Below are 21356 nucleotides of genomic sequence, written 5' to 3' on the forward strand. Positions count from 1 at the left end.
CCCAGTATGTGCAGTACAGTAATTGCTTCCGAAATTCTGTGTGTGGGTTTCTGGTTTTTTAAAATTCACCACCCACCATGCAAATCAGCACCTGGCATTCCCCCTATTAGTTAACGTGGCTGTTTCCCCTGCTTATAGCTTTGTAAACGTGGTGATGGGGAGAGATCTACCCATTGGAAGAACTACAACACGGAGGCCTCTGGGAAGCGCACGGAGGAAATGACGCGCCCGTGCAGGGCATGCTGGTTTGCTTAGCAAGCGAGGCCAGTCCGCTGGGGAAAGCTGCCGGGAAAAGGAAGAGCGGCTCCAGCATGACAGCCTCGCCAGAGTGAGCTGCTGCTGCTGCTGCTCCTCGGACGACTGGAGACGCCGCGTGCCCTTTTCCGGGCAATGCAGGTGAGGTTCCTTCCCAGGGGCTCGAGAGCGAGGGTCGCTTGGGAAGCGGGCAGCTTCCACCCCGTGCGATCCCAAGCTGGTTCTCGACCGGCAGGTTGGGTTCCCGAACCCCAGATCGCGCTGCCTGCAACTGCCAGCAAACTGCTCCGTAGTTCTGAGCGCCTCCGATCCTGCAAATGCAGCGGAGGGAGAAGGAGGGCAGAATGGAAACGCCGAAGCCCTTCGGGAGAGCCAGGCCCCGAGGAAGCGGGAGGTCCCGGGAGCCCCAGTGGATCGACCAGGGAGGGGGGCGGCGGCGGCGGCAGCAGGTGGCGGGGATCGGACTTCTGCTGCAGCCGCGGATCCGCGGGAGAGCGCGCGCTTGGGCGATCCGCTGCCTGGAATCGGGAAGGACCGCGCGGCTGCGGGGAGCGAGTGCGGATCGCCCTCGCTTTCTTCGCTGCTCGCGTAGGAAGGCTGAGCGAGGCGGCCGAGAACTTGTCTCTGCAAACTTGGGGGAGCGCGCGGGGGTTGCCAGCGTCGCGCCCTTCGGGAAGCGAGGTCCTCCGGGGTGTTAAACTAGACTACAGAGATGTATTTAATCACCACGTAGCTCATGCTGTCCGCTGGTGAGACGCCCCTCGCAAGAAATAGCTGCGGAATGATCATGATCGATGCCACAAAGAAAGAGGATCCTGTCACAGCAGTCATTCTAAACTAATGGAGGAAGGTGCTCTGGTCTACACCGTAGTAATGATGATTTTGGTGGTGAATTAAGGTGCAAAGCTCTCCTCCACGCCGTGTCTGTTCGGGTCTTTTGCACTTTTCATCTTCCCTGATCAGCAGTCCCGCATTTCGTCCAGCTTTATAAAAGGGTTCTTGATGTCGGGTACCTAGTACCCATCGCATCTTGAGTCCCAGGACTAAGCAACAAAAGGGTTTTCACCTTGATCTTGATTTTATATAGACGCACAAAATGCAAAATGAATTATTTTCTGTGTTGGTAAGAGAGAAAAAATATTTTTATAGATTCGTTTTTTAGTTAGCACCACAAACTCTTCTCATGTTATCTAGTAGCTACTATACAAGTTCAGTCTTGCAACGTTATATATATAGGATTATCTGAAACAATCTTTTTAAAAATGGTTAAAGAGATCTGCACATACTTGCCACACATTCTGAAAAGCTCTCAGTTTGCAGATATTTGGGGAAACTGGAATAGTATGCACCTAGATTTTACCCAAGAGTCGACCCATTGAAATTAATTAAGGTTCATTTTAGTGGATCTACTCTGAGTCCAAGTTAGCTGAATACCAACCCCAGTAGTTGCAAATGGAGGTTGTTGGGGGTTTTTTTTGGTCAAGTTGAGCATATAAAAAACAATACCCTAGGAGGGCCTAGAATAGAAAGGCCCTGAATCTAGACATACCCTTGTATCTCTCTGGAATCCAATACCATTTATCACAGATGCCAGAGGAGGAATATCTGGATGTTGTTTTTGAAAGCAGGTCACTTGCATGGACGATAAGTAATAAAGGGTTGAGGTTGGTTTTGACAGCTTCTTTAGTATACATGTTAAATCACATATCTTTCTACAGAAGTAAATTGAGGCATGAAGAAGCTCAGTTACTACTGCCATCACTATCACAAACTCCAAGGCCTTGTTCGTTACTGTGTTAGATGATTTTGGAACATGAGTTTGCTTGCAGATTAAGTTTTTGAGGAGGATGAATCTGCAAAGCCCCCGAATCGGTTGCTGTAACTGCTGTGCTCTCTCACACACACCTTCCACTACATGAATGACTTTTCCTATGGCATATTGCATTAAACTAGTTTTTTTCCAAATTTGTCAACTTAAACGATAGTGTCTCTTTTAGTTCTCTGATAGTGACTATAGTGTGGCATTTGTTTTGATCCTGTTATTTACTTGCAATGGAGGTGGCTTCTAGTGTTTGTAGGATTGCAGCCTTAAACCCTTAATTATACTTGTAACTGCATTAAACATTTACTTCCCATGAAATTTATGTTCAAGACACTCCTGCTATTCTTTACTGTTGAACTTGAACGCGACCTTTGCAACTCTCTTTATTACTTGTAGGTATGTCATTTGTCTCTTGAAGCCAATTCCAGTGATTCCATGTGGATCCTCTTACAGATTAACTATTGGATTTACTATTATTTAGCATTTGATAATCGCCCCGTAACACTGATCTCTGGACAATGTGCAACAAAAAGTTACAAAATAATAAAATACAAATAATACAATATAAATGCAAAACATTCCCAAACAACACAGATTGTTTATAACCATTACACTCAAATTCACCTTGTCACATGGAGAGCAGAAACCACCTCGTAAGAGCTAAAAACATAAGAGCAAAGAGCAAGACAGCCCCAATAAATGTAGATGTCTACTAATAATATTAATTAAGAATGAGAGGATGTTGAAAGACCTGGGAGAATAGAAGTTGGCTTTCCTTGGCACTGAAAAGCCATCAGCGTATGTGCCAGATGCGCCTCTTCTAGGCATAGTGTTTCATAATAGGGGGCCACCACTGAGAAGGCTCTTTTCCTCATCGCAATCTTGCACACTTCCGATTGCGTTGGTGATTGTAGAAAGACCTTCAGTAATGATCTTTGGGCATGGGCTTGTATGTATGGGAAAAGGCATTCGTGTAGATCCGAAGGTTTTATGTTATGCAGAATTTCAAAGGTCAAACGCAGCACTTTGAATTAAGCCTGGAAGCGGATTGTCCCACCCTCTGTTGAGGAAGCTACACCTCTTACTTTCTTGTTATGTTTGCCTCCACTCTTTATCCTTTTCTGATTCATGTCTCGTCTCCATGACTGCACAACGAATGGAACTTGCTTCTGACACTGAGCTTCTTCACCTGGTGCTAGTTTGATTACATATTGTAAGAACACAATATTATAAGAGAAGAATGTGGTGCTCAAGTCGCAACCATGTGTGTCCCTGAGGCTCATAGTATTCCTTATCCCATGCATCCCCAACCTTCGGCCCTCCAGATGTTTTGGACTACAATTCCCATCATCCCTGACCACTGGTCCTGTTAGCTATGGATCATGGGAGTTGTAGACCAAAACATCTGGAGGGCTGCAGGTTGGGAATGCCTGCCTTATCCCAGTCCCTAGACTAAGGCTGTGGTCTAATAAACACTCACCTAGGAGTAAGTCCCATTCAAACTCAACGGAGATTACTTATGAGAAGACATATACAAGATTGCAATGTGATAATGCTATATTCACTATGCTACCTTCCTGCCTATTTTGGGCAGTATATCCAGGGGTATCCAGTATTGTGGCCTCAGTCTGTTCTTAGACTGTTGCTCTCATCAGCCAGAGCCAGCACAGCCAAAGGTGAATTATGATGGGGACTGCAGCCCAACAATATTTGGAGGGCATCATATTAGTTACCCTTCATGTAGCTAAGCCCTTTGGAGAGTTTTGGTTTTGCTCTTTGGCTTTTGTGTGCAGGTGCATCTGCCATGTTGCTAATATGCTTATGATATGATATGATATGATATGATAAGATTATTATATTATATTATATTATATTATATTATATTATATTATATATTATATTATATTATATTCTGCCTCTCATCCTGGATATGTGGTATGCTGCTAATATAGAATAGCATGCCTGGATCCTACCAGTGGCTGCCTGCTGAATACTGCAGAAAGAAGCAGAATCCAAAGTGATTTTTTTACAGTGCTTCAGTTTAATGTTTGCAAATGACAAGATATTTTGTTACAGATATGATTCTGGATTTGCTCCAGTAAATGAATTCTCAGACATATTTTTCAGTGTGTGAAGCAGATTGTTCTTATAAAACATGCTGCTGCTTCTGTAGTTGGATATTAAATCTTGTATACAATTGCTGTGTCTTGATCTTCTCCTCCCATATATTCCCCTCCCAGGGCACCCTTTCCAGATCTGCAGGGAACACTGAGCATTTAATGCACCCCAAAAGGATGCCCCCATGATGCTCATCTTTGCTTCTCTTGTGTTCTTTGCATTTGTGTTGGGAAAGGAGGCTGCAAAAGATAAGGGCACTTGATGGTGCTTTCTCAAATCCTTCATAACCTATATTCTGACAGGTTTATGTCCTACTTTTGTGTTGCTCACCGCTTCCTAATTGATAGAATAGCAGTGTGCAGATGACAGTCCGATAGCTGAGCTTTTCAGAATGCCCCCAGGGGTAAACGCAAATAAATTGGATGTTTACCCTCTGAGCACTGGGAAGTGGTGACTCTTCTCTCCTCCACCCCCAGATTGTTGAAATAGAAGCTTTTCTCTTCTAGCTCTGCTCAACCCAACTTGTAAAAGGTTCTGTGGAAACCTTCAGGTGCACAGAGGGCTCTGCAAATTCTTAATTCATCTTCAGAACAACTCTTTGGTATCATTTTTTTAGGCCGAGAGAAAGTGCTTATGCCCAAGGGTGCCCAATAAGCTTCATGGCGAAGTAGGGTATTTGAACCTATATCTCCCCAGATCCAAACCTGGTAGGGGTTGGTGAGTGAATCTCCACCTGAGATCCAGCTTGTCTCCTGGGAAAACCTCAGCAGTGCGAAGAGAGCCCCTGCTGCTCCACAAGTTACTTTGAGCATCAGGTCGCCTGCCTGCTGCAGCAAATGAAATTCTAGTATTGTCCTGCAGTGCATAGGAGAAGCGAGTAGGCGAAGACATGGATTGCAGCAGGGAGCTTAGGTGGGAGGCATAATGGCCACCAGAACTTGCTCACGCTGGCTTTTGAGCTTTCAAAATGAAGGTGTATAATATAAGCCTTATAAAACAAAGGCCAGCTAATCTGCAGCACCACATTTTTGCATTGGCAGGGCCTAGTATTAGCACGATACATAGCCTTAATATTTAGGTTGCTGGGTTCAGACTTGTCCCACTGAACAGGGCGGGACTCAGTTCTGAGTAAATACTCATAGGATTGTGATGCACAGTCAGGATTCTGAAGCACTGTTTGCATTGCACGATGGAAATTGCGAATGCCAAGCAAAGCAAATAGACTTGAATATCTCGTTCATTGTTCCTGGCATCCTTGATGGCATCTTGTTCATTGTACAGGCAGAACCTGAAGAGGTCAATTGAACAAGAGTTTTTTTGGCTAAGCTGCTGAATGGAGAGGTCTAGTACCTGACCGTTGCCCATTTTGTCAGTTTTGTATGAATATGTACACTGGTAAACAGCATTTCCACACACTGCTCTGGTTTGCCAGAAGCGGCTTAGTCATGCTAGCCACATGACCCGGACAAACTGTCTTTGGACAAACGCCAGTTCCCTCAGCCTATAGAGCGAGATGAGCGTGCAACCCCAGAGTTGTCCGCAACTGGACCTAACGGTCAGCGGTACCTTTACCTTTTACCTTGTATTACACACTTGAATCCATTACAGTCAGAGGAATTATTGGAATGCTTAAGATTTAAACACATATGCATTTTCTTTGCAACATTTGGTTCAATGCATGATGACACTGGGCTGGTAATTTAATTTTCTGCTCTTAATCATGCAGCTATAGTTCACCTGCCTCCTTTAAAAGTATTTTCAGTTCTTCTTAAGAAGTTTAAATTATATTGGAATTAGGTTTTATTCTCCTTTATTTGTTAAAACCGGCTAAGAGAAGCCAATGTTCTTGGAGGAGCCCCCATTCTGCCTTCTGCCTCGTAATGTGGAATTACGAGAACTGGAAAAAAGGAAAAGGCTTTATTGGAGCAGGGTTATATATAAATGTTGAAAGCTTCAAGATGAAAGGCTGGTGTGTCTTTCTCTTTCAGCCCTGTTTTATTTTGTACAGATAATGGTTAGGAAGCCATAGGAAAATTGTTGAACCAGAAAGCCTGGCAGCAAACTGCAATTCCTCTAACCCTCCAATTAAGAGCAGCAAGCTGCTCTGATTTCCATTAGCCCCTCTCGTGGAGCGGGTCTAACTTCTCTGTATGTAGTCATTTGCTGTCTTGTTAGCTGAGGCAGGACTGAGCATGGCTCTCTAGTGGAATATTTATGTGTCACATTTAACCTGTGCTAAAGAGTAAAGATGATATAGTGGTGGTTGTGGTGGTCGTAGTAGTACTGTCAATTGCCACCACTTCATTTTCCTCATGGTTTAAGTCTTGGCAGATATCTTCTATTATATCACCTTTCCTTCTGTCTCATGGAAGCTACTGGTGGCATGTACATCTGTCGCTGTATACAACATTTTCAGTTTCTGCTCTCATAAAGGAAAATAGCCCTGCTGGTAAATGCCACAGTCCAACCCCAAATTAGAAAGGTATCTCTGATCAACTTCAGCGTTGCACAGATAACATGACTGGAAAATATCTGTGAATGGGCCGCAGCTGTGCTGTGATGGACTGAAATAGGTTGGATTTCTGAAACAGAAGTACTGAACCAAAGTAAATATTGGGGTGTGGGGAGATCAGAAAAGGAAATAGCAATCAATAATCATAACATCTGGATAGCAAAAACATTTTAAGAGCTTGCTTCCTTGGAACCAAGTCCCTTTGTGTCCAGTAGCACTTGCTCCTAGGAAAGTATTAATAGGAGTGCACTTTCTATTATTTTCTGTTAGTTGAATAATTGTATGACTTCAATTGTTGATTTATTTATTTATTTATTGCATCTTACTGTTTTCTGTATATACTATTCAGGGTCACTGAAAAAAAGAGAGATTGTGAAGAGCTCCAAAATGACCTTGTCAAACTGAGTGAAGTGGGAGATAATAGCAAATGCAATTCATAGAATGGTAGAGTTGGACAGGACTTACTTTATTCCAGCAGGCCTTTTAATGGTAGTTTAATTTTATAGCTTTCTTCACTGATTCTCATCAGTTGTATTGTATCTTTGTAAACAACTTAGTCTGTTGTAGCTAAATGGTATGTAAGTTGCTTAAGTAAACCAGAAATAAAGTTTATAAAATGCGTGGCACAGAGAAAAGCTTTTCTCCCTCTGTTCCCAACACTTGAACTCGTGGCTATCCGATAAAGCCGAACGTTGGAAGATTCAGGAACGATAAATGATAGCACTACTACAGCTAATACTACTTCATAGCTGAACTTTGGAATGTGCTCCCACCGGGGGAGATGATGGTCACCAACTTGCAAAATACAAATTTATGGAGGAGAGGGCTATTGGTGATGGCTATGAGCTATGATGACCATGTTCCGCCTCTGTGGTTGGAGGCAGTAATGCTTTTGAGTTCCAGTTGCTGGAAACCACAAGAGGCCAGAGTGCTCTTGTGCTCATGTCCCATTTATGGGATTCCCATAGGTATCTGGCTGGCCACTGTGAGAACAGGTTGCTGGATTAACTGGGCCAATTGGCCTGATCCAGGAAGCTCTTCTTATGCTGTTGTATACTGCCCTGAAAACTTCATTGATCATCATCCTCATCATCTTCCTTGGAAATATTGCCTCTGACAGCTGAGACAGAACATAGCCATCAAGCCTAGTAGCCATTGGTTGCTGTAAGGCTATCCTAAATTCCTGACAATGTCAAGAATACTGGTGCATCTTTGCATTACTTTACCAAACATGCTCTCTTGGAGGTAAAAACAAAATAAAAACAGGAGCATGCTCTTATCTATGGCAAGTACTTGAGATAAGCTTGTGCTACGGAATGCTCTTTACAGTATTTAATGCCGCTTAATGGATTTTTTGCCCCATCCGTGTGTGTAGCTTTCAGCCACTACAACTTGCTTTGATATTGCTCATGGAATAAAACCTATTATTTTCTCATTTTGAAAGTCCTTTTATGCACAGTGTAATTGGTACTTAACATTCACTTCACAGTTTGGACTGTAAGCTCCCAGTGGACCAACCGATCTCTCACTAGCCAGCTCCATCTGTTTCCAAATTTGTTTTGGAATCCCAGGAACAGACAGGAGGCGTCTTCCACCACTGCGGGTGCTTACTTGGGAAAATATCTCAAATTCCTGGGAGCCACATATAATAAAACTTTATAAATCAAGAGCTTTTCCAAATTCTAGCACCAACTGTTTAAGTATCTAAATGACCAGATGTTTACAGTTCCAGTCTGAATGGTTTTCATTTGCATTTGCCTCTTTGCTTGCATAATACCTGTTTGTTGCTTTTGTTTATGTCTTTATTGCATTTATATCCCATCTTCCCTCCAAGGAGCTCAGGGTGGTGTACATACCTTTCCTCATTCCTATTTTATCCTCACAAGATTTTTAAAATGTGGGTTGTAAAACTAGTTCTTACATTAGAATTTACAGTTTGTGGAGAATATTCCCCAGAGAATTTTCTAGCAGAGTATATTTTCTAGAATATTATAGAATATGTCTACTGTAAAAGGTTGATGAGACTGGACTTTCTCTTGAAATCCATCAATGTAGATTTTTATTGCTGAAGCAGAAACTGTTACCCAAGGTTTCAGTTTTTGGGATGTGGAAGTGAAGGGATCCCATGTCACTAAATTTAGGTTGGCCCCACAGGTTTTAATATATTTGAGCTTGTGTGTGGTAAAGTTTGCCTTTAGGGAAAACATTGGTATTGATAGGTGGGCTCTTCCTCAACAATTTTAATTTGTGTTGCAGATAAACTCAACTGAGAAGAACACAATTGTGATGTTGCTGAAGAAGATTCATAGAAAAAAATTCTGGATGATCATTGACTGACGGCTTTGCCTGATGTGGTTTGGGAGCATCACAATAGCCAGAACAAGTTGTTCTACTTTCCTTTATTTGAATTACCAGGTAGAGGTCTTTGGGTTTTTTTTGTCCTTAAATTAAGCTGTGCTCTGAGATGTGCTTGTAGCTAAAGTAGATTTTTAACCAGTAATAAAAGTCTGCTGTTGTCATACTCCCAGTTTCTTTTATAGTAAATCTTTTAAAAAGATAACTATAAGTCTATATTACTCTGGGCAAACACTCTTTCTGTATAATGGTAGGGTATACCTAATATAATTTTCTCCATAGTAATTGCATGGGTGGAACCAATCTTAAATATCTTGAATAAATTTACATAGGAAAAATGTCTACAGATAATGAAAACATGTTCTCTGTAGGCGCACCTGTCTCCTGAGGTATAAGCTCTTTATACTCCAAAGCATGTTGTGTTCAAAACACACAACTTAATTAGGATTTTTACTGCAGTCTATAATTCCCTCTTTGTCAATGCAGGAGGCAACTGTTTTGTGGACAAGTCAAAGCCTATTTGGATTTATTTCCATGAATAGGTAACTCTGATCCCCATATAACTGATAAAACTGTAGCATTCCATGTAATTGGAAATCTTGCCATTTTTAAACAATAAAGGCATATTGCCTTGCTGGTATTTTTGTAAATTGTCATCTACATGTAGGAACCATTTTCCTTAATGTTATTGGGCAGGGGTGGCCAAATTCATAAGCCGGAAGGGGAGGGTGAGAGTACTGGAAGTGTGTTTTAACTGGGTCTGTTTGTGCCTGCCATCCACCCTTCCAATTCCCCTTCCTCGCCCACCTCCTTCCTGTCTGGCTCGCTCTCCTGATTTGCCAGCCACCACCTCTGCTCCTAGGGGAATCTTCTTCCCCAGGGATGGGGTCAGGACATCCTTGACACCCCCTCCCTCTCTGTGGTGTCAGGTGGCCCCAGCGCGGCTTTGGGTGAGGATCCTCCTCAAAATCACCGCTTGAACTATTCTCATCCCTCAAATTGAGACTGGGGCCCAGTGGCAGTATGTCAGGCTCCTCCTTTACATCATTGCCCAAACTGCTGCTACCTCCCATCCTGGGGTTATCATCTTCTTCCTCCTCTTGACACACTCTGCCAATCACACCCCGCCCCCAGCAGAGTCATGGAGATCACAACACTTGGTAGCAAGTTTAGTACTTAGGCAGTAATGTGGAAACACACAGCCCTACTTCAAGTGGGGCCAATTCACCTTAGGAAAGAAATCCTATTGATATCTTATATATCACATTTTTTGTCCTTTTCTGTTCTGACTAAATGTTTCTGAGATAATCCCTCAACCATGTTTTTGTGTGTTATTTTAATCTGAATGTAGGAAGACAGATGAACCATCAAAGATTTAAAAAGGTGGTTAGAGATGGAGTCATTGCACCATTTTTTGACTTCATTTCAGACCACTTTGATTTGCGTTCGTCACAACATTCAACATGTCATGGAACCGTCTAGACACAATGCGGCACATTTCTGTAATGTACATTATGTACTGGATTATCTTTTCAGTTAGGGAATAGCACTGTACTCTCATAGCTTAGTCTTCCATTAACATTCATCTGGCAGCAATTCCTGTTGAAAGCTAATCAGGTTTCTCTTACTGCATGAAACAACTTCTTACAGAATTGACTCAGGCTTCCTCCTGTTCAGACTTCCTGGCCTAAGAGGATGCTTCATGTTCTGTCACCGTTGATGACTAAGCAGTCTGAACCAGTAGCAACACATTTAATGGATTATCTCACCATCAAGGTTGCGGTTTTGAAGACAATCATTTCAGTGAGAAAAGTGTATGGAAATGATTGTGCTTCATTGTGGTCTGCGATTCTTGATGGTGCATAAGGACTGCCTTGCATTAAGGCCTATTTTGGAATTACTACCATATTCATTTCACATTAAGCAAACCACAGTTTTGTCAATCATCTTTTCAAATCCTTCAGATGAGCAGAAGTGTGAATTGCATTCATTAGATGTCCATACGGCCATTTGATTTTTACTTGTATTGCACTTGTGAGTTTAGAAAAAGAGGTGCTAAATTTCACTGACTGTTCAAGAAGTAGAGCTTTTTGAGCTTCTTCCCAGACCCTTGCTAGGTTTATTATTTCTGGAGATTCACACATCCTCCACAAGAAGCTCAGCCATCTTCAGCACTGCAGACATGTGTCTCAGTTGCAGCTGTCTGCATGCCAGCAAAGTGGAAGTGGCCTCATGATGTTTTCTCTAGCAGAATGCAATGACCATTGAGGGCAGAAATTAAACCAGGGTTGGAAGAGCAGTGTTGCAGGGTGATGGACTTCTATTCCCTCTGCTCAGTAGGGAACGCTATAGTCCTCCCATTTGTGGGATTGCACACTTACTGGGAAACTGCTGTTGTGCAGTCACTTAGCCAGCCCACCCTCCCTGGTTTAAAGGCTGCAGATACCATTGACGCACACCTGCAGCATTAGGAAGAAGCTGAACAGGTTGTTTGGTGGACAAAATACCAGTTAAAGGGAGGGATGGGAGAGCCTCATGCTCAGAGTTCTAGGCGTCTCTGAGATTTGGCTTGTGTTCGTATGGGATTTGGCCAAAGAACAGCAGTTACCGGTAATCGCAATTTCTGTTTTACTTTATTGAGCCACTCATGGACTGGAAATTTCAAGCCTGTTTTTGTATATTGATCAGATTGTGGATGGTGAGACCTGTGGTTTGGATTTGCACACAATGATGTTTGTGGCGATGCTGAAGCACAAGTAAATATCCTCATTGCCAGGGAAAACAGTAACTTTCAGATTGGCTGCAAGGCTGGTAAAGAAGTGGGTGGATTGGAGCATGCAGATAAAGCCAGGACGTGGCCTGTGAAATGAGTACAGGGGTAGCCATTGTGGTGCCCTCTCAATGTAGTTGGGCGCCCACCTGTATGCTGAAGCTCAGTCTTGAAACTTTGCCTATGAGAGAGAGGTTTACTGTTCATTTACTGCTAGTAGTGTCTGTTGCTTTAGCTCTTTGTTGTCTTCTCATACACATGGGGAGTTGCTTATGTTAATGAATATAAATTAGGTAGTGAGAGTGGAGAGGTTTCTGTGCTTTAACCTCAATCATTAGAATGATTAAAATATTCTCCCTCCCCTTTCCCTCCTTCTTTCCATTCCAGGATTTTAAGGATGGATTATTTTCGAGCCTTCACATTTCTCTTTATGCTGATATTATCCAGAGGCGTCACTGCAGACACAGAGAAGAAAACCCCTGATTCAGGATTAGAAATCTGTATCCTTCTTTCATTGCCTTGATTTTTGTCTGTGAAAGTGGGGTGTAACTGAGAGAGTGTTGCTTGTTAGGGGGCCCTTTTGTGCTTAGCAAGGGTGGAGAAAGGGAGTGGATTTGTAATCCTTGGAAAAACATGTAGATTTGTACATGTGCATGTGAAAGTATATAAACTGCAAAAGGGTACGCATACGTATCACAAGGGGCATTCTTAAGCACTAGGCTGGGGAAAGCTCATCTGAAAGGCCCACGTGAATTAAAATGTCTCTGCCTGGTGCCAAAAGGACATCAGTCACTGCCAGGTGAACCTCCTGGGAAGAGCATTCCAATGTTGAAGCTCCACCGCTGCAAAGTCCTCTCTTGCATCCACAGCTATCTAACTTCCAGACCCTTTCAGCTGCTAAGATCGGCAGAGGGGACCCTCTTGGTAGTTCCTCCACCTTCAGAGACTTGGGGGTGGGGGTGGCGTGGCGGATAAGACATTCTCTGTGGCGGCCCCTAAGTTGTGGAACTCCCATCCCGAAGAGGTGTGTCTGGCACCTTCATTATGCTCCTGAAGTCTCCAAAGACAGAGCCAAAGAGGCCACAAGTCAGGGCATGCCTTTTATTCTAAATGTCCTGTCTTGCCCAAATACTCTTAAAGGAATTACCAACCATTTTGCCCTTGGGCCTAGTGTATTTTTCTCAGATATGCAGTGTTGTACTGAGTGAGAAGAATAAAGACCTTGTCCTTCCCAAATAAGCTGTGTACCCCAATACCAACACTCTTAGAGAGAGAGAGAGAGAGAGAGAGAGATCTCTCATCGTGGCTCAGTAATGTCAAATAGGCTTCACTTCCTTCCTAGCTCACTCAACTTTCCCCTCCATACTCTCCGTATGAAAGCCATTCTTCACATGATCTTCATCAAGTTGGAAAGGACCGCTGTGAAATAGATGGATTTTTTATGCTGACACGGTGATTGCAGCATGGCACGTCACATGGTTCTTCCTCTGGGCAAAAAGTTTCTCTGCTCTTTCTGTTTCAGGAGAGGTTGTATTTTTCTCTCTCCTTGACTCTCCCTTGCTTTTAATTGGTAATGTGAACCCTTGTCATTTGTACTTCCCTCTGGATTTATGCTGTCATCCTCCATAGATTCTAGTTTACAGCTGCCAGGCCACCGAGAGCAGATATTCTTTGCAGTCTCCATAAACTTTATTTCTTGCCATTGGCTTTTCCTCAAACTACTGGCTGCAGTAGTTAAAAGAAGCCTGGTCCCTTGTAAAGGCTACTTTGATGGAGTGGGCCCCAGATCTCCTATTGCCTTCCCTCTCTTTTCTTAAAACTTTTTTAAAAATGGTTCAGAGCCATCATCCATACATAGAAATTAGCATATACACATTTTATGCGAAGTCCCCAAGTCTTTTTATATACCTAACAATGCCCCAGGGTGAAGGGCAAAAAAGATGCTGGGATTGTGCTGTGGGTTGTGGGGAGGGGAATATGGGGCAAAAGTCTGGATGTTCTGTAGCACATTGTATCCTTGACCAAGTTACAGATAAGAAGCTGTTCGAAGTGAAACGCAAAGACCAGATGAATGCGTTGAAGAACCTGATTGAGCTCAACGATGTGAACCAACAATACAAGATCATAGACATCATGCTCAAGGGTCTTTTCAAAGTGAGCCTTGCCTAACAGAGCGCAGGATTTATTTATTTTTAGTTATGGGGTGTTAGATAATCTTAAAAGCGTGGGGGGGGGCCTAAGAGGAAGAATGTAGTGTCTTAGTCAACAATGCCTCTTTACTGGAAAAGGTTGAGGGTGGTGGTGGGGCAGAGAATTGGCACTATGAGCACCTCACAATTCCAGTGAATTGCTGGTGAATGTAGTGGCTGCCACTCATTCCAGACACAGTTGGTTGTGAGGGGAGGGGAGATGGTACCTCTTAGGGTCTGGTGGTTTTAAATCTACTGTGGGAAGATAGCCTAGGATGGTCTAGGCCTTACCTTAGGCACCCTCACCAAGTGCTTTCTTACACTTCCATCTACAGAGTAATAATAATAATAATAATAATAATAATAATAATAATAATAATAATAATAAATTTATTTATACCCCTCCCTCCCCAGCCAAGACCAGGCTCAGGGTAGCTAACAACCAGTAATAAAAACAAGTTGATTAAAATACAACTTAAAAACAAGATTAAAATACAACATTAAAACATTAAGATGCAGCCTCTTCACAGGAGGAGAAAGGAAAAAAGAAAGAGGGGGAGGGAATCAAATTGATTCTAAGCCAAAGGCCAGGTGGAACAACTCCTGTCTTACAGGCCCTGTGGAAAGAAATCAGATCCCGCAGGGCCCTGGTCTCATGAGACAGAGCGTTCCACCAGGCCGGAGCCAGTGTTGAAAAGGCCCTGGCTCTGGTTGAGGCTAATCTAACTTCCTTAGGGCCCGGGACCTCTAGGGTGTTGATATTTATGGACCTTAAGGTCCTCCGTGGGGCATACCAGGAGAGGCGGTCCCGTAGGTACAAGGGTCCTAGGCAGGTAGTGACCATTTTAGGTGTGTCCAATTGATGCACAACTGCCGATGCATGGGTCCTTTTGGACCCATAAAAGGATGGAATGGAGGCAGAATGGGCTTATGCGCACCTCTGCTGATGTGCATGGCAGTGAGGAACGGAACCCCATGCAAAATGGTCACCGTCTGTATGTAGAAGAGCATTTTCAGCACCTGTTCCATAAAAATAGATTGCCTTACACTGGAGATTTGCCCAATGCATGGGTCTGCACATTCAGGACCAGCATGAGATCTTAGTTGTTCTTCTGGGCTGGTATTTGGTTGGGTTTAAATGAGTAGCTGAGGTATTATATTAGACCTAGGTACTTGAGAAGTGATTTACAGCTTATCGATGGTACCATCACATCGTATGGAGAAGGTGGTTGTGGCTTCATACAGTTGCTGTTTGTCTGTGGCCCCCCACCTGGTTGGCCAACAAGCTCCATTTTGTGCTATGTGATGTAACTGTGTCGCAGCACAAATATTCCTGTGTGTTTTGTGCTTGCTACCGCCAAGCATGTTGAAACCAGACTCGGTCCAGGAACTGCAGCTGTTGGTTCCTCCGCAAATAATGTGAGGTGTTTTGAAGGGTTGGGATATTGATTTTCACAATTTGGTTTCCTGGCTTTTGAGGTTGTTATTTCCCCCAAGTTTCCTCGTCTGTCAGGGCTGTGTCAGATGGGCATTTGTAGCAAAGCAGAAGAGGTGGGGGTGTGCGGCTGAGAAGAGGCTGTTGCTGGCAGCACAGGTGTGGGAAAGAGATGTTTTTGGCAGGAGCTGATATCAACCATGTCCGCTTTCTGTTGTGATGTGCAGGTTCTTGAAGACTCGCGGGCTGTACTTATAGCAGCAGATGTCCCTCCAGATGGGCCGTTCCCTCAGGATGAGAAGCTAAAGGATGGTGGGAGCTTTTTGCTTTATAATCCTGATTTCTCCATCCATCATTCTGTAGCCATTAAGTTTGTAACAATGAGCTGTTCTGACATTACAGCTCTCGTTGCCATTTTGGCGACTCTTGCTTAGCCACCCCTGTCACTTCTGTTCTTGTGTGTCATCATTTCTGACATTTGCAAAGGTCCTGGGATGGGAACAGAGCCAAATGAGGCTACATAGCATATGGTACATGAAGCAGAACAGAATCTTATTATTTCGCCTGTGCATATAATGGGAAGTTAACACTCGTAAGGCTGGTCAGTATCATTAAACAGGGACGTGTGGGTTCATTCAGATTGATAGCCAGTTTCTCCCCACCCCCAGTCGGATTCTGCAACTGGAACCCTTGGTTTTGTGACTGGACTAAATGTATGCAGATTTGCATTGTCTACAGATAGGTACATTAATTTACAATTTGAGACTGGCTGGTTATGTTTCCGGTCACTTTTAAAAAATGTTTGTTGAGCAAAGAAAAATTAAGAGAGTGGAAAAGGAAGCACAATTGAACCTATGAGGGCAGCCAGACTTCAAGCTATTGCAGCATGAAAATGGTAGGTACTTGTATTTTCATAACTGTAGAGAAGCAGAGATTCCGGTTCTTTTGTCCAAGGTACTGATTTAGTATATTAACGTATCCTACCGTGCTTTTGGCTGGTGTTTTTTGGCCATGCAGATTTCCAGAATTAAATCCTCATTTAAAGTGTTGATGCCAGCCACCTAGACAATGAGCAGCAGTAGCCCCCCCCTCCACAATGCTACTGCCATCAATATCTGTAATGAAGGGAAGGATATAGTTTCAATAGTTTTCCTTTGCACTGATCACAGGTAGCCTGAACCCACCTGGAATTCATTCTCTTATTATAATTTTGAAAATACTATGCGACTCCTGTTTCCTTTGAATAGCTGTAGCAAAAATTATGTCAGATTGAATGACACACTACTTTGGGTTCCTTGCCAGATTTGTGGGCTGCTAGCTTGCTTTCTGGATTTCTGAAGTTCACAGATCTGGATGTGAGCATATTAATCTGTCCCACCAATATTTTATTTTCAAATGCTGTATACATAAGGTTGAGCCCTCTTTTTCTTTATTCATAAACTTGGAATAAAATACAAACCCTTTTCAGTACAGTCACTAATATAGATTAAAGGTAAAGGTACCCCTGACCGTTAGGTCCAATCGCGGACGACTCGGGGTTGCGATGCTCATCTCGCTCTATAGGCCAAGGGAGCCAGCATTTGTCCGCAGACAGCTTCCGGGTCATATGGCCAGCATGACTAAGCCGCTTCTGGCAAACCAGAGCAGCGCGCGGAAACACCGTTTACCTTCCCGCCAGAGCAGTACCTATTTATCTACTTGCACTTTGACGTGCTTTCAAACTGCTAGGTTGGCAGGAGCTGGGACTAGACAACAGGAGCTCACCCCATCGCTGGGATTCGAACCGCCAACCTTCCGTTTGGCAAGCCCTAGGCTCTGTGATTCTATTCCATTCCATTCCATTCCATTCCATTCCATTCCATTCCATTCCATTCCATTCTATTCTATTCTATTCTATTCTATTCTATTCTATTCTATTCTATTCTCCCTTCTCCTCACTCACATAAGCAATAGGAATGGTTAGAGTGTGTTAAGGTGGTAAGCTACTTGCATTTGGATTCCATGTTTATTCTCATGGACCTTGTCTGATCTCTACCAGTGGCAAAACTCCTGATTTCTCATTTGTGGCTCTTTACCTCTAGCATATTCCCATGTGGTGGAGAACACTGCATTTTTTGGTGATGTAGTCCTGCGTTTTCCCAAAATAGTACACCATTACTTTGACCGCAACTCCAACTGGAACAACCTGATTCGCTGGGGAATTGGCTTCTGCAATCAGACAGGTGTATTTGACCAAGGTCCGCACTCGCAAGTCCTCGGATTGGTAAGGCGGTGTGCTGGTTTGACTTCTCCTCTGATGTTGTTGGCCTCTGATAATGGGTTGGCGATATGGGATAAAGGAATATGAGTTGAGGAAAACCAAGAATCTAAGGGTTGCTTTAGTCGTTTCAGTATCTGTATATGGAGGGTCTCTTGTGTAGGAACTAGCATGAAACTTGCATAAAGATGGTAAAATGCGACTTATATGTGCATTTCACACTATGTGTGTACACTGAGTAGTAATGATTTTTGCTTCTCAGCAATAGTATAATCCATTCATACATGTGTTGTTTCTTTATTTATTGGATTTTATAAACAAGAATAATGTTATACAAATAAGTATACCAAGTTTTCTCATGTCATTTGTATATCACAAAAATAGCATAATAAATGTGGAAAAATATCTACATGTTTCATTATTAGTGATCAGTATATAAGTTCTTGATTCATGAATTGGTTTAAACCAACCATAGGCAAACTCGGCCCTCTAGATGTTTTTGGGACTACAACTCCCATGATCGCTGGCTAACAGGACCAGTGGTCAGGGATGATGGGAATTGTAGGCCCAACACATCTGGAGGGCCAAGTTTGCCTATGCCTGCTTTAAACAATAAGGAAGAAAAGAGGGGGAGGGGGGAATGATGAGTGGGGTGGGTTGGTTATGCTTCTATTCTTCTACTTTGGGGGGGGGGGTTGTGCCAGCATTACTTGTATGGGTTCTCTTACTATTCACTTGTTGTATTTCCTTGGTGGTGCATACATGCGTTGTTGACCTGCATGATGGATCTGCACAATGGTCACATGCTAGTTTCTGCAGGGAAGAGTTTTCCATGTCAGAGTTCTGTGATGTGCCATCCCGTATTAGCCGTATGGCTGCACATTTCTGCATCTTGGTCTCTGATAGGCTGCTTCAGCTCACAGCAACCCTTTAAGTCATGCTACCTTTGTGTGCAGCCTATGCAGTTTCCTGATAATTTACACAGCAAGTGAATGAATTGCAAGATCAGGTTCAGCCCACAAGGGACATCAAAACTTCTTGCATTTGCAGTACCCTTAATTGGGGAGGGATAGTTTTTTCACATTTGGGGGAATTTGTACTGAACTGCCAAATGAGGCTGGGAAGCTTCAGTGGTGGGTGATGTAGTTGCAGGAACTGAGAAGCAGGCAGGAGGGTGAGAAGATTGCAAGACATGTGAATGAAGCTGATCTTCACTATTTTTCTTCTGCAGATGGCTCAAGAGCTTGGAATAAGTGAGAAATCTCCAGAATACCGGAACCCCTTTAAAACAGACAATTCCGAAGTAAGATAATAAAGCCATTAGTGCACCCTGCCTGTTTTTACCTATTCTGGCCATTGGGTTGCTGACACCTTGCTGGGGCTTGGCAAGGGAAGAAATGAGCAGCACTGCTTCATGATGGATATGTGGTAATGCCTAGGCACGACTAGCTGGTAATAGTGACTCTGTTCTCCGCAGCAACTTCCAGTGTGGAAATCTTGTGCAGCCAGCAAATTGCACACTTGTTTGCATGTTTGGCTGACAGTTCATATTGTTACCTCCAAAGGGAAATTGAAAAGGGAAGCCAGTGCACCTGCACAACCTGTAGAAGTTCCCCTTCTGATGTGACAACCCAGCACTGCAGCTGGATGCAGGCACTGACCATGCGCTCAGCTTGGCCACACAGAAATCTCATCTGCAGTTGCCCACAGTGGCCATGCTCAGTTGCGTTTGGTACTTGATGCATGTTGCATCAAAGGCAGCTGCAGATGCCTATTTCTTTCTCTGTCTCTTTCATATCTGGACTGATTTAGCTGTTTTGCAAAGCAGATTGCCCTTGGAAATAGGTTTTTGAGTAGAATCATTATCATAGCTCAGGACATGAGAGCTGCACCTATTGACACCTTTCCTAGTTTTTTGTTCCTGCTAATGCAGATTTGCAAATAATGCCATACATGTTATTAGCAAATAAAAGTGTTTGCTGACATAGATATGTGTGGCATAGTTGTGGGGTTTTTTTAGAGTTTCAGAATTTATTCATTTTATTTTATATTCCACTTTTCCTCCAAGGATCTCAAAGTATTGTACATAGTCCCCCCGCCCCCGCAAAAGAAAACCTCATGTCATCCTCACAAAAGCCCTGTTAGGTCAGTTAAGTTGTGAATGAGAGACTGGTCTATGGTCACCCAGTGAACCCTGATCTCCCAGGTCCTAGTCCAACACTACAGCCCAAAGCCTCTTTATCTTTTTTTTATTCACAGAAGTGACTAGGCACTTGACTAGGGTTCTACAGGTAGCTCCATGACATAATCAGGAGTTGACTTTGGAATCCTAATTCTGTTCCGGTGATTATTGGGAACCCCCTTTTCCATAGAGATGCCATTTCCAACGCACAGCAGTAGTGCAGATCCAAGAAGACTATCCCCAATCCATTATTTGTGGATGGGATTATATAATCTAAAGCCAAATTCATGTCTCCTGAATCCAAGTCACTGAAGCGACAGATATGAAAAACAGGTGTAAGTGGCAGGAGGAGGTGTAATTGGCTAACTGTGAGGCTTGTGTGCAGAACTGTCTCTTTGTTCCCACGTGGCTGAGCTCATCCTGTTCCCTGTCAGTTTTTCCCCAGTGCGGACACATTCCAGAAGGCTCTCCGGGAGGAAGAGAAGCGAAGGAAGAAAGAGGAGAAGCGGAAGGAGATCCGCAAGGGGCCTCGCATCTCCCGCTCACAGTCGGAGTTGTAATGCCGCCACCTGCTCCTGTCGCCGTGACTTGCCCTGGGCGGGAGATGGAAGCTGCTGGGAAAGGCGCATCCCAGTCCCTTGGTGACCTCAGGAAAACGCCAAGATGTTGCGGTTTTGTTTTGTAAGGTTTTGGAAGTTTGTTTCTTCTTTCAGCAAGACGTTGGCTAACGACTGGATTTTGCTGTGGGAAGCGCCCCAGGCAGAGATTGCGGTCTTTGAGCACATCTTCCCTTACGGGAAGGCTTTTTCGAGTAACTGGAATGTACAGAGTTTGTCAGAGGCTGTTCCTCATGTCTCTGTGTATTTTTGTTTCATGTGGCTTTGCCAGTTTGTAACGCGTAGGGAGAGGGGCGGCGAAAGGGAAGTTCCTCCGACTCATGCCACCTCTGCAGTTCATAACACCAGAGGTTGTGAATTGTTGTGCAGTCAGAATGGTAAGGTAACACAGAGTTGCAAGATTAACTTGAGGGGGCAGCAGAATCACCTTCAAAAAGTTAAGGGTTCTAAGAGTTATGGGTTAAGGACATAGATTCCTTTGGATTATTCACACACTGACAAAGTACTCCTTTTGAATGTACCTAGGATACGTCAAAGAGGTGCTGTTATTAAAATGCCGTAATAATCCACACTCCTTTCTGGTTCTATGGTGTCAAAGTCTTCCTCTTTTTCCACAAGGCTGTTAAACCATTTTTCTCATAAAAGAGGAGGAGGACGGGAATTAATGTGGTTAATTTTGGCTTGAGAAGATGAACAGCACGGTCGGGTCATCATCAACGAGCATTTGCACTTGACAATTTTGCCATATTGTACTGGTCTGCTGCAACAAAAAGAACAAAGACTTTTGTGGCACTTTCAAGACTTAACACATTTATTGTTTGTCATCAACGGTGCCACTACTGCA

General features: G+C 43.5%; 1 protein-coding gene across 2 annotated transcripts; it reads left to right on the forward strand.

Moving 5' to 3' along the window:
• Nucleotides 1–233: 233 nt before the first annotated feature.
• CCDC134 (coiled-coil domain containing 134) lies at nt 234–21083 on the forward strand. 2 transcript variants are annotated; one of them, XM_081877685.1, is made up of 8 exons: nt 234–396; nt 8964–9122; nt 12220–12332; nt 13865–13986; nt 15684–15768; nt 17538–17719; nt 18945–19016; nt 20330–21083. In XM_081877685.1, exons 3-8 carry the CDS (start codon nt 12230–12232, stop codon nt 20453–20455), a joined length of 690 nt encoding a protein of 229 aa, XP_081733811.1. In that variant the 5' UTR covers nt 234–396; nt 8964–9122; nt 12220–12229; the 3' UTR covers nt 20456–21083. The 2 variants fall into 2 exon arrangements, with proteins under 2 accessions (XP_081733811.1, XP_081733812.1); XM_081877686.1 differs by lacking the exons at nt 234–396; nt 8964–9122 and adding an exon at nt 10545–10564.
• The last annotated feature ends 273 nt before the right edge of the window (nt 21084–21356 follow it).

Source organism: Podarcis erhardii (assembly GCF_964252035.2).
Source record: "Podarcis erhardii genome assembly, chromosome: 10".
Classification (NCBI taxonomy): domain Eukaryota; kingdom Metazoa; phylum Chordata; class Lepidosauria; order Squamata; family Lacertidae; genus Podarcis; species Podarcis erhardii.